The sequence below is a fragment of the Danio rerio genome, chromosome 19 (assembly GCF_052040795.2).
Source record: "Danio rerio strain M-AB ecotype USA chromosome 19, GRCz13ab, whole genome shotgun sequence".
NCBI classification, from domain to species: Eukaryota; Metazoa; Chordata; class Actinopteri; order Cypriniformes; family Danionidae; genus Danio; species Danio rerio.
In genome coordinates, this window is record NC_141039.2 from 33,179,488 (window position 1) to 33,193,866 (window position 14,379).

Here is a 14,379-nt window from a genome sequence, read left to right on the forward strand (position 1 = left end):
ACACTACAAAAAATGCTTAGATGTTGGGTCTTGTTTCTAGTCCAAATATCTAAAAATCTTAAATCAATTAGCATTTTCTAGATAAGTAAAAATAAATTTTTCTTGTTTTCAAAAAACAAACAAAAAAATAATGATAAATTTAAGCAAGATTTTCATTAAATCAAGTAAAATAATTGGTCAGTGAGGCAAGCAAAACAAACCTGTCTTTTTTTCAAACTAGGCTCATTCTATATACCCTTTAACCCTATATGCATTTCTAGAGTTCGCAAAATTCATACCAGGAGCTATAATTTGTGCAGTTTTTGCTTTCACGAATCCACCAGAGGCCGCTGAGTACGCTTTTTGAGACCTCAAATTTCTCTCGCAACTGCCATTTGTGCCTGCTCTGACCAACTGACCGATATTCCACCTTCCTCCTTCTCTAAACTCAATCACTAGTTTTTTCAAAAGCACCGATTGACCCACCCACCCACATCCCTAAACCCAACCGACAGTTTTTAAAAAGCAATCCAGAAATAATTTTTCTCGCCAGGTATTTACCACATCCTCACCCTGTTATTTACTTGCTTATTTAATTTTTTGTCTTGTTTTTGTTTGACCCACTTTCTGGAATTGTGTCTCAAATCCACCTACGTACATGGCGAGCTAACCGGACAAACTGGTAACAGCCGGAAAACCATCAATACGGAGGTAAGTGCGTAGTGCAAAAAGGAATGGTGTCATAAAGCCCCATAGGGTTTGTTTCAAAAACAAAATGCAGCCATACAAACTTATGGCTACATTAACGTGTATAGGGCTACATTTTCAGAATGAGTCTATGTTGCGTTTTTCATATTTTTTTGCTTACCCCACTGGCTAATTATTTTGCTCATTGTAAGGAGAAACTTACTTCATTTTGACTTATTTTTTTCTGAAAAAGTAAGAAAAGCCTTTTTTTTGCAGTAAAGGGCTATTGCAGGAGGAATATGGGAAATATCTCTTTTTTATCACTTCACTGTGAAATACTGTGATACTGTGAAAATCCAGAATAAATTAATTATGCATGAACAAATCTCCCTGCAAAGACCATCAGAATACAAATATGAAAACTAAAATTCAGTGTATGTACGTGCTGCTAGAGTGGAGATTTATTGCTCAGAGCTGAAGAATTTTTTTTTCAGCTTTCTACATGTATTTTCCTTCAGGTTAGTCTCTATTTCAGAAGTCACCACAGCAGAATAAACCACCAACTATTCCAGCATATGTTTTACACAGCGGATGACCTTCCAACTGCAACCCAGTATTGGGAAACACCCATGCACACTCATTCACACACACACTCAAACACTACGGGCAATTTAGTTCATTCAATTAACCTATACTGCATGTCTTTGGAGGTGACACGGTGGCGCAGTGGGTAGCATGTTCGCCTCAGCAAGAAGGTTGCTGGTTTGAGCCTCGGCTGGGTCGGTTGGCGTTTCTGTGTGGAGTTTGCATGTTCTCCCTGTGTTAGCGTGGGTTTCCTCCGGGTGCTCTGTTTTCCCCCCACAGTCCAGAGACATGTGGTACAGGTGAATTGGGTAAGCTAAAATTGACCGAAGTGTACAAGTGTGTGAATGAGTGTGTGTGTTTCCCAGTGATGGGTTTCAGCTGGAAGGGTATCCACTGCGTAAAACATATGCTGGATAAGTTGGCGGTTCATTCCACTGTAGCGACCCGAGATTAACAAAAGAAATTAATAAATTAATGAATGAATATCTTTGTACTATGGGGGAAACCGGAGCTCTCGGAGGAAACCCACGTGAACATGGAGAGAACATGCAAACTCCACACAGAAATGCCAACTGACCCAGCCGGGCGTCGAACCAGTGACCTTCTTGTTGTGAGGCAGGAGTGCTAACCACACAGCCACCGTACCTCAGCTTTCTTCAAAATATGTTATTTCGTGCACAACAGAAGATAAAACTCAATGGTTTGGAACCAATTAAAGGTGAGTAAATAGTGAGTACATTTAAAGTTTGGGCACTATAATCCTTTTAAAATGGTATTTTGGATTCTTTCTTTCCATTAGACTGAAAAAATAAATAAAAATGAAACGCCGGAATGCCCAAAATCTCAAAATTGACACAGTTACATAAAAATGCATGACTGTAGTGTCTAATGTTAAATGTTTTTGAGTCAATCCCTGGTTTTTATCCCTCTGATAACGAAGCAGGTGGTCACATACAGAAATATGTACACTTATACCTACTATTATGTAAATGAGTTCCCTTGCCTCGCTGCTGGCTACATAATCTGATTATAGCACACAGTAAAAGAGCATGTTGAGTGTCTTCCTGTGAGATCTCACATTTGAAGAGCCAGTCACACCTACCACGCAAGCCAGCCAAGCATAACGCTAATGCCCTGTTGAAAACGCCCTCACATTTGTCACAGTCAAAACCTATTAAGTAACGTTCCTAAGCTGTCCGCCATGTCTAACGTTATGCCCTTTCACCCATATCATACACCTACATAAGAGATTCAATTTAAAACCCTACCTTTATCAATTACAGTAAATCAACGTACTGTAAAATACTCTTTGTATTTTTGTATTAACTTTTGTATTAAAAAGTATGAGGTCTGAAAGATTTTTTTTTTATTTTGTTTTTCAGCACGGATAGATGAAGTCTCAGTTAAGAAATTACGTTACAAAGATTTCAAGTAAATGATGTTCTTTTAAACTTTCATTCATAAAATAAAATAAAATAAAATAAACAAAAGGACAGAAATAATCATATAAACATAATTTATGAAGCATCATCTAACACTTAAGACTTCAGTGATGATTTACATCAGATTTAAAATTAAAACAGTATTACAGTAACATGTTCTATTCTTGTGTTTTCCAAATGTCTACAAATCCTTACATTAATATACTTTTACTTTGAAAGCAAAACAAGAACACAAATTTTCTGTAAAATGAATGAAATAAAAGCATCTATATGTTAAAAACAACAACAAATATCTACCAATGAATTCACTCAATGGAATAAACTTAAATCAAACGAAAAAAAGTCATTTTTACCCATTTACATAAACTCAGACAAAATGATGTTGTTGCTTGTTCAAACTACTTAATTTAAGTAGAATTTTAATTAATAATTTAATTCTTGAGATTTTTTAGGGATTAAACTCAAAACAATTTAGTTTCTCCAAAAATCTCATGACTTTTTTTTGTTGAGCTCATTTTAATTAATAAACAAATTCTCAAAGATAAATTTAGCAAAATTAGTAAATTTTTCTTGATTTGAAAAGTGCAGATATTTGTTTGTAGTGCATGCAACATTTTTTGCCATGATTCTGTAAATACAAATAGATAGTTCACCCAAAAAATCTAAAATGTACTGTTATTTTGTCTTTAATGTGACATATTTCTTCAGTAGAACATTGTGGTACTTGATTTAAAAAAATGCACAGTCATGCAATGAAAACATACATGCAATTTTGTTATTAAAGCTACCAGCAACCAGCTACCAATTGGGAAACACCCATACACACTCATTCACACCCACACTATCTATCAATGTTATGAAAATCCAGAAAAAAACAATTCATTTTTAATTAATTTATTTGCATACTAAATATTGTATACTTTCGGGCAAATTATGCATGAACAAATTCTCTTCAGGTAAAAAAATTCAGAATACAAATATGATTAAACCAAAAGTTTGGTGTATGCAAGTGCTGCTAGAGTAGAGATTAATGGAATAAAAATGTCAGCTTTCTTCAAAATTTGTTGTTTTGTTTTTGACATAGGCCATAATTTAAGGGTTTGGATCAATTTAAGGGTGAGTAGACAGTGAGTACATTTTCATTTTTGGGTCAAATATCCCTTTAAATGCGATTTTGGATTCTTTCTTTTGATTTGATTGAAAAACAATAACACTTTATGAAAAGACAAAAAGCCCAAAATCTCAAAAATGACCTAGTCAGAAATTCTAAAACATACAAAGTGAATTAACTAATCTTTTATCTAAACCTAGTGAAAACGTACAGACTTTTAATTTCATTTAATTTTCTAAAAGGAACCAAAAAGAATTTTTCAAAAGAATGTTTTATTTGCAAATCAGACATTTTAAAAGTAAAAATGTTGAAAATGTTCTGTTTCTTTCAAAGATTTATTGTGATCAATTAATTAATTGCCTTTGTGTGACTCACACTGTGAAAAATGCTGGCTTCACAATCGATTTGTGTTAGAACATCATGAAGGAATTAAGTTAACGTGGTATTACTTTTTAATCGATATAAATGGATTGAACAAAAAACAATTAAGTCCCTCCAAAAACAAACAAACAAACAAACAAACAAAAAAAACAATAACTGTTGGTTTAGCTTAATTTAGTTTTTTCAGGATTTCTGCAGGTTTCGCCAAGTTAAAATTAAGACTTTAAGACATTTTTTAAGACTATTATGAATAAAATTTTAGATTTATACAAGGCTAAATGCTAAGGACTTGCCCTACCAAAAATGACTAAAATTCAATACATTTAATAATACAATAATAATAAAAATTTTGTTTGAATATTTTTATTAATTTTCAAATATTTCAATTTACAAGAATAGAACAACACATAGCTGTCAAGTGCTTCAGTCAACAATAATAATAATTCAATAATAAAAAATAAAGGTCAAACAAATGTTACTGTAAAGAAAGTAATAAAAGGCTAATTTTAAATAAAAAGGTAAAAGTTTCATTGAGATTGGGATTTTTGGTGGATTGTATGGGTGTTAATGGTCAGATTGGGTAGCTATCCGCTTCTTAAATCGTGACGTTTCGGTGATGTCTGGAATACTGTTCCAGGTCCAAGCCGCCACTCATTTGAATTGAGAAAATATTCATTTATGGACTTCATTTATGACTTTTTAGTCCTGTACTACATTAAAGTGAATTTTATAGTGTACACAACAGTCTCTGGACTAGCTGCATCACAAACACAAATATTTAAAAAAAATTATAAAAAATTTATCACTTTCTGGCCATCGGATAGGCATGGATATATATATATATATATATATATATATATATATATATATATATATATATATATATATATATATATATATATATATATATATATAAATATATATATATATATATATATACATATATATATACATACATACATACATACATATATATATATATATATATATATATATATATATATATATATATATATATATATATATACATATATATACATATATATACATATATATATATATATATATATATATATATATATATATATATATATATATATATATATATATATATATATATACATATATATATATATATATATATATATATATATATATATATATATATATATATATATATATATATATATATATATATATATATATATATATATATATATATATAGTGATCGTGATTTTCGAAAGTATTACAGCGTTTTGTAAGTACTTATTATTACTATTTGATGAGTCTCCCAATACAGTTTAATAGAGCGCTTAGACCCGGAAGCCGATTCGTGTGACGTCACACTTAACAAGCACACACAGGAACAAAGGAAAATTAAGACCTGTTTAAAAATATTACAACATTTCAGTAGATTTAAGACTTTTTAAGGCCTAAAACTTAGCTTTTAAAATTTAAAACATTTTAAGACTGTTTAAGACCCTGCGGACTCCCTGTATTTAGTAAAGTAGTTTTAACAAACATCAAACGTCATTTTTTTGTGCAAAGTGATGTTAAAAAAAAGACATGCATTCTATAAATCATCCACGAATGTAGTTTTTGCTAAATTAACAGTGAATTGTCTTTTTTGGGAATGAAATATGTCCTCAAGTCTCTGATTTAAGACCATTTAACAGCACTGAATTGTGGAAAATCTTATCAAGACATTTTAAGACCCGCAAAAACCCTGACCTGTAACTCTGAGATTGAAATGCTAAGATAAAAGAGCGCAACGCCAGAGAGTATGCACAAGTCCCAGTATTGTGTAGGACATGAAGTACACAGTAGCACACAAACAAGCTATTAATGGAACATGAATTGAGACTCTTGCCACTGGTTTGCTGAGTGAGTGTTTGCAACATGTGTGTACCTTAGCAGGGTGCACATCTAAAGTGTGTTTGTGCTTCTGTACGTGTACGATTTTCAAAACTGTTGTTTTTTGTTCAAAACTGGTATTTTCTGTGGTAATCAACTTGTATTTGAATTACATGAATGGACAGTTATGCCATATTACAACAATTATTCACCAAATACTCACCATCAGGTAGTTTCATGAGTAGTTTATGAGCTTTGTTTATCTTTCGAAAACAAAAGATATTCTGAAGAATCATGGAAGCCACTGACATCCATGGTAAAATGAAAAACAAATACTAGGAATGGCAGCTGGTTTCCATTCACATTCTTCCAAATATCTTCATTTTGTGTTTAACAAAAGGAAGAAACTAAAACTGGAACAGGTCTAAATGTAACACTTGTGTGTGAACAAGTGTAAAAACAGAATAGTTTTTGAGTGAACGATCCCTTTTAAATGTCAAAAAAATTAGAGTGTTAAATGTGACTCACCCCTTTTCCTGGTCTTAAACCGCTGGCCTGTAAGCACTGGCTTCTGTTGCTTACCGGTATTCATAAAAGTCCTTCACATGCAAAAGACATAAAAATACATTCAAATTAGCAACAAAGACATTTACATCTCAGATCCATTTATGAACAAAACATTTAAATACAACACAACAAAAACAACTCCTTCCACATTAATGTGTGCTTCACCCAACACATCTTCCAACACTACATCCTTCACTCACACACCTTGTTTATAATAGCACACTGTGCTCGGAGGAAAAAAAATCTAGCGATCTAAAAGCTCATCAGCTGAGAGGTTTCACCAGCGCAGTGTGTGTTCCAGCAGAAAGCCAGTGCACCGGCAAGCCTTTCGCTGCCCCGTGCTAAATATAGAGGGGCTCATCCCCGACAGTGTAAACTTCAGTCACCCAGGCCTGGGACACGTGTCGTATTACAGCAAGGACATGTCTGATCACAGCTTACAGCCCTCTGTTTCTTGTGTGTGTGTGTGTGTGTGTGTGTGTGTGTGTGTGTGTGTGTGTGTGTGTGTGTGTGTGTGTGTGTGTGCGCGCATATGTGTGCGCGCATATGTGTGTGCGCAAGTAAAAAACATTCAATGATACACATGCGTACACAAACAAAATCTTCCTTTTATTCAGCGGTCTCAACATTTTATTAACACTTTAAATGACTTTGAGTGTGCAAGTTAAGATTTTATAAACTTATGACAAGGATTTGCAAAACAATAGGATAAATAAAAGCAAATATGCAAATTGTAAATGTAATAAATAAATCCAAAATATATAACAATTCAAGTAAGACAGGGTGAATACTTTACAAGTAGTATCTATAGTGTTATTAATTTTTTTTTTATTTTGCTAATAAAAATATTTCACCAAGTCTCCAAGTTTTTTATTTTATTTTACTTTCTATTAATCAAAGAATTCTGAATCAAATGCAACATTAAGAAATATTTCCAGAGCACCAAATTAATATCAAATGTTATTTAAAAAAATACAACTTTCAAATAAATGCAGCTGTTTCCATTAAAAGAAAAAACTTAGTCGGCGCCAGTGGTGTAGTGGTTAGTGTGTCGACACATGCACTCACGGCGACCCGAGTTAGAATCCCACCTCGTGGTCCTAAGCCAATCTCTTCCCTCTCTCTGCTCCCTTTGCTTTCGTGTCAATAATCTCTACTCTCCTATATATGAAAGGTGAAAATCCCTAAAAAAAAAGTAAAATAATAAATAAATAAAATACAATTTATCCTAACCAATAATACAATAAATAAATAAATAAATAAATAAATAAAATAAAAATTTAAACATAAAAAATTAAGCTAGCATCCATAAACATTTGAAATTTTGGTGCCGTGGAGCCTTTCCATTCATTTATTTTCCTTCGGCTTAGTTTCTATTTCGAGGGTAACCACAGCAGAATGAAGCGCCAAATATTCCTGCACATGTTTTATAAATCGGATGCTCTTTCCAGCCACAACCCAGTACTGGGAAACACCCATACACACACATTTCTACACTACGAATAATTAGTTTATTCAAGTCACCTATATCACATGTCTTTGGACCGTAAGAGAAACCGGAGCACCCTACGTGAACACAGGGAGAACATGCAAACTCCACACATAGGCCGTACTCACACTAGGTACAGTTGCCTCGAACCGGGGCAAAGCACGCTTGTCCCCCCTCCCGTCTCTACCGACGGCCCGCGCTCACACCACAAACGGGCTTCGGCACGCTTACGTCATCGTCGCTGCGCTGTTCAGTGAGAAACGCTCTCTCACTCAGCAGCACAGTGGAGATTTCTCTAGTTATATCGTTTCAGTCGTTTGATATGCCGTCAAATATTTCGCCAAACAGTCCTTAGGGATGCGGGGACACGCAGTCAGATATTTCGCAGAACAGATCCGCCACTTTTGGCGCTCATAAACAATCATAAAGCTCTCGTGCTGCAGGAATGAGGAGGTCTGCTGAAGCCGCGCAGCTGTAGTGCTGTGAGGGGTTTGCGTCTTTAATAAACCACGGCAGTTTGCGTTCACTGAACAGTAATAATGATTAATAAATCCATATGAAACAGTCCCTTAAAAGTCACGTCTCACTTTCAGTTTCAGGCTTTGGCGCGTTTTGCACTCACACACAAAGCCCAAGTGAACCGGGCTCAGGCCCACCTCTTCCAACCGGGCCAGGGCCGGCCAAGTGAACCGTGCTTGAACCCGATTCATCGCACTCACACTTCTTATCCGGGAAACGGGCCTGGGCACGGGACGGATGGCATAGTGTGAGTAGACCCATAAATGCCATCTGACCCAGCCGAGGCTCAAACCACGACCTTCTTGCTGTGAGGCGACATCGTTAATTACTGAGCCACCGTGTCACTCTTGTTAAAGATTTTTTAAAACTATTATATTATTAATTATCTATAATTATTATTATTATTAATTAATTTAATTTTGTATATCGCTATTATTCACTGATGTTATGTGCTTATAATGTACTTAATTTGGTATTTATGTATAACTAATTTAAATATATAACATTTAAAGAATAATTCTATTTATTTTTCTTGTTTTGTTTATTGAGTTCTTGAATGAGGGGTTAGGGGATGGGATTAACAATGGACAATATTACTGTTTACTGTTTTTGTCATACAAAACAGCAATAAAAAGACTGAAATAAACAAATTACAAGGTCAACATAAATAAAATGAAAAGAAAAAATTAAAATAATTTAAAATGTATTTAATTCAAATAAGAAAAGGCAATAACTTTCCAATAGTAGGATCTACAATGTTATTACAAAACATTGAACATTTATTTTTTTTATTTTGCTAATCTAAATATAAAAAAGTTTCCAAGAATTTTTTGTTTCAACTTTCTATTCAACAAACAATTGTCAAAGCAAATCTAACTCCGAAAAAAATATTTCCAGAGCATCAAATTAAAATATCAAATGTTATAAAAAAAAGAAACATTTAAAATAAATGTGACTGTTGTGATTATTCATTTTCCTTCGTCTTAGTCCCTTTATTTATCAGGGGTCGCCATAGCGAAATGAACCGCCAACTTATCCAGCATACGTTTTACACAGCGGATGCCCTTCAAGCTGCAACCCAGCATTAAGAAACATCCATACACACTCATACACTACGGCCAATTTAGTTTATTAAATTCACCTAAATAGCATGTCTTTGAACTGTTGGGGAAACCGGAGAACCCGGAGGAAAATCCCGCGGACATACAGAGTACATGCAAACCCCACACAAAAATGCCAACTGACCCTGCCTGGACTCAAACCAGCGACCTACTTGCTGTGAGGCGACAGTGCTAACTACTGGTCTGTTGTGATTAAATACAATAAAAACAACAAAATAATCTAACTAACTTAATACATAAATAAATTAATAAATTAAATTCATTAATTACAATTCAGAGATATAAAAACTAGCATTCCTAAGCATTTGAAATGTTTTTAACCCAAGCTCATTCTGGAAACGTAGCCCCGCGGACGTTTCTGGAGATCGCGATTTACGTGGCCGGAGGAACGTAAAGGCCGCGTTTGGTTTTTTTCGAGCGAACGCTGCGGGGCGGTGTGGCGCCGCTCCGCCCCTCCTCTTCGCGCTCGCCGGCCGACGGCTCGCCTCCGAGTGGAGGGCTTTCCCGGCGCAATCAGTTTGTCCGCCTAGCTCACAGCGTTGCGTCGGCGGAGCGGAGGCCCGGGAGGAGGAGGAGGAGGAGGAGCCGGAGCCGGCCGCGGTGGACGACAACCGGGATCGAGTCCGGGGAACAGCGGGTTCCAGAAATCAGGTAAGACGAAAAATGGAATCCGGAAAATAAGGGCAAGAACGCGGCGGGATCCGAAAACGCGGTCGAAGACGAGGGCTTTTGCTTTTTTTTTTTTTTTTCCCGATCCGGCAGCGTTCGCGCCCGCGCCGTTCTCACGCGAAAAGCCGCCGGATCGGGAAAAAAAAAAAAAAAAAGCAAAAGCCCTCGTCTTCGATTTCGACCCCGTTTTCGGATCCCCGAAAACAAAAAAACGCTCGAATACGTACCTCCCGGGACGTAAATCGCGGTCCGCAGAAACGTCCGCGGGGCTACGTTTCCACAATGAGCCCGGGTTGAATGTTTTGGTGCTGTGGAATATTTTGTATTGTAAGAAGCACAAATAAACAATACATTCAGATAATAAATTCACAGATCTAAAAACATTTGCACTCAAACAGAGCCTCTCTTTCTGTGCTACGTCCTCAAACCTGCAGCTGATACATTGTTATTTCAATGTAATTACAATGTTATTTATGTATTAAAATCAGAACAACTGTTTTGTGCACCACGGCTCATGAGTTTCTAACACCAAGTCCTTTCATGCAGCACTGAACAATACGTACTCATGTGTGAGTCCCGTGTGCTTTATAAATGATATCAACAACCACGCTCACCAGGGACGAGCTCACAAAGGAGATGATTTAGCTGATTGTCACCCAACCAATCTTATTACATTTCAACACCGATTGCCTTACAACAGTTCTAAAGAAGACCTTCCAGAGCACAACATCTCAAAGGCTGCAGGAAAATGTGTAAAAACTTGGGAGAGTCAGAGCAGGGTCATAATTAGATTACAACACTCTCACAGGGGAGTGTGTGAGTCTTACGAAACAATCAGAATCACTGAAAATAACTTTCCATTTAATGCATCACACTGCTAATTGAACCAAGCTCTTCCATTTAAGTGCCTTTCTCGTAGAGCACAATTGGCATTTTTAATTATAAAATCAATTAAACTAGGAACAAAACAAATATTGCATTGGACCTCGCAACCACTTTATACACTGTAAAAATGTAGTGACTAAAAGTAAAAACAGCAAATATTTTTATGTTGTTTTAAATAATTTTAGTGCAGCATGGTGGCTCAGTGGTTAGCACTATCGCCTCAACACAAGAAGGTTACTGGTTCGAGTCCTGGCTGACCCAGTTGGAGTTTGCATGTTCTCCCCGTGTTCGCTTGGGTTTCCTCCGGGTGCTTCAGTTTCCCCCACAGTCCAAAGTCATGCGCTATAAGTGAATTGAAGTAAATTGGCAATAATGTATGAGTTTGTGTAAGAATGTGAGAGTGTAAGGGTGTTTCCCTGTACTGGGTTGCGGCTCTGGGCATCCGCTACGTAAAACATATGCTGGAATAGTTGGCAGTTCATTCCACTGTCGCAAACCCTGATAAATTAAAGACTAAGCCGAAGGAAAATGAATGAAATTGTTTTAATAAGTTATGAAGTTAATTGTAATATTTTTAGTCAGTGTGATTGATGTAAGTTGAGATGACTAGAAAAGTTAATTTGATTCAAATAAAAAATGTAAGGCAAGATATTTTTTTACAATGTAAATGTATGTTTTAACGTTCCATGACACACTCTTTAGCTAGTGTCGCCGGTGCCAATTTATAAGTACTTCAGTGCCAAGAATAACACACAGGCTGTGGCATTCCTGGAAGAGAATGCAACCTGGATTCAAAGTCGGAATGAGGTTTTGAGACACAGCAAAGAACAGTGGCTTTGATAGTGTTTAAATATATACCGTGGGTAAAAAAAAAAACTATTGAATCTATCATCATTTTCTCTAAAAACATACAGTATGTTGACTTGAAATTTTCACCAGATGTTGAAAACAACCAAAGTAATCTATACATAAAAGATTTATAAATGTAGAAATTAAGTTTTGTGTAATAGAAATTAATCACACAGGGAAATTGTTTGATCACATAAAGAAAGGGAAAAGGTAAAAAGGCATGGAAAACCCAGACAGCAGCTGAAATCTCTCAGCAGTTAGAAATCAACCCTATCCACAAGTCACTGTAAATTAATATTAGTTGCTCAAGTTCCAACACTAAAATGACCAAATGATGAAGATGAAATCAGGTTGGACATTACAGGAAGAATATGTTCCCAAAAACAAAGAACCTTTCTGGCTTCAAAAAAGAAAATAAAGCAGCTAGAATGGCCCAGCCAATCACCTGATCTGAATCCAACAGAAAATAAGAACTAAAGATCACACAGAGCCGTCAAGATTTGAAGACCCACAGAACCGTCAAGGTTTAAATGGCTCTTTTGAAGTCTGGGGAAAAGGGAACAAAATAATAATAATCACACCTCAGCAATGAATGCAACTTAATACTCCAAACAAAGGGCGTCTTGAAATTGTCATTACCAAAAAGCCTTAATATAAAAGTTTTAAATACATTTTAGTAGTTCAGTGCTTTCTCCTTTTGTCCTTCACTACATAATTTGCACATAACTAATTAGTTAGATTTTTTTTTTCGTGGATTGTTTCGGTTTTTACCAAAATTTGTATGAATTTCATGTTAAGAGCTCCTTTAGAAATATGTATGTATACCAGGAAAGATTACGAAGTGTTGAATTTACACGATATATCCTAAAATATGTATTAGTTTACACAAATCACTAGACAGATTTATTAATTTATTTAAAGATGAAAAGCTATTTTATATTATATGAAGACAATTACTTGTTACATTTTGCATTGTAAATTTTAACCTGACATTCAAGCTAAAAAGCTAAAATAATGTCAATAATGAGATGTTCCAATTCGAAGTCCACATCACAGTATAGAAAGCATATTAAACCTTAAATGTTTTTTTTTAAAAAAAAACTTATTCGAGAATGAAATATCAAAATATGGGTGGAGAAAATGTCTTCATTCAGTGTCATATTGACATAAAAGTAAAACAAAAAACTTATCCTGACCTGTATTACAAGCTCATTCAGACCTGTATTTATTAAAACATAAAAAATAAAGAGAGGGAGAGATACGTACAAGTAAACAGTTGCAGTTTGAATGACAGTGCTGCTGATATAAAGAAATGTAAAATTACAACTAATATGTATTTTACAATTACAACTAATTAGCTCTATGATCCTAATAATAGTCTTGAAATATATTCTATTAGGTAAATTAACTGTTGTTACACTGAAAGACATTTTAGTTGGTATCATTTGTAAATCATGCTAAAATAGTCCTTACTTTCACTGAAAGAAAAAACAACATTCATTCTAAAAGATACACACAAACCTTTCAAATGTTAAGCTGTATGTAGCCTATGTTATTACAGTAAGTTAGTAAAAATAACCTTGCGTTGTTATTACTATATATTATTAATATGTCAAACTGTTGACCTGTGATTTACTCCACTTGTCTCAGTGCTGCTGGCACTTAAATGAAGTATTACGCACTACATCTTTGCCCACACACATCTTTGGATAACACAGGCAAAAAAATGCTCAAAAATAATTACAATCAGACTTCACAGAAAACCAGGTATTCCGCTTTTATCTGTAGTGAAATGCCACCGCCGGGTTACAATGTAGCATTTTTGTACATGTACTTAATCCTTCACTTTTCAGGTTAGGTTTCAACCCATAAAAGCTCATAAGCATAGCTACAGCTCAGACGAAGCATGAGAGGTAGAAGACTTCTTACTCTAATTAGGCTAACTGAAATATTTATTAAGATTTTATCTTGTGGTTGTATGTATTTACCTGTCTGTGATTCTGCCTGTGAGGATGTTGAGCACAGCTTCTCGCAGTATATCTCACGCGACAATTTGAGCAGGCAAGTTAAGTACAGCTGGACCGATCTACTATCGAGAGGGGTAGTTTGCGCAATATAGCACTAGTGCAGTAAATCATAAAAATATTTCTGAAATAAATATTTGTAACAGCTATTCATATCAAATTGCTTTAATCAAATAAATAGCTATTTAAATGTTAAAATAGGCGTTACAGTTTTTT

The 14,379-nt window shown here is 34.9% G+C and overlaps 1 protein-coding gene across 10 annotated transcripts in view; it reads right to left on the minus strand.

Moving 5' to 3' along the window:
* The window catches only part of bzw2 (basic leucine zipper and W2 domains 2), a 36,126-nt gene that overhangs the window by 19,528 nt on the left and 2,219 nt on the right, over positions 1–14,379 (minus strand). For 2 of the 10 annotated variants that reach the window (NM_200918.1, XM_087294136.1), the window contains 3 exon segments: positions 6,569–6,639; positions 12,585–12,685; positions 14,128–14,182. In NM_200918.1, the coding sequence (NP_957212.1) occupies positions 6,569–6,632 (64 nt within the window). In that variant the 5' untranslated portion in view covers positions 6,633–6,639; positions 12,585–12,685; positions 14,128–14,182. 10 annotated transcript variants of the gene reach the window in all.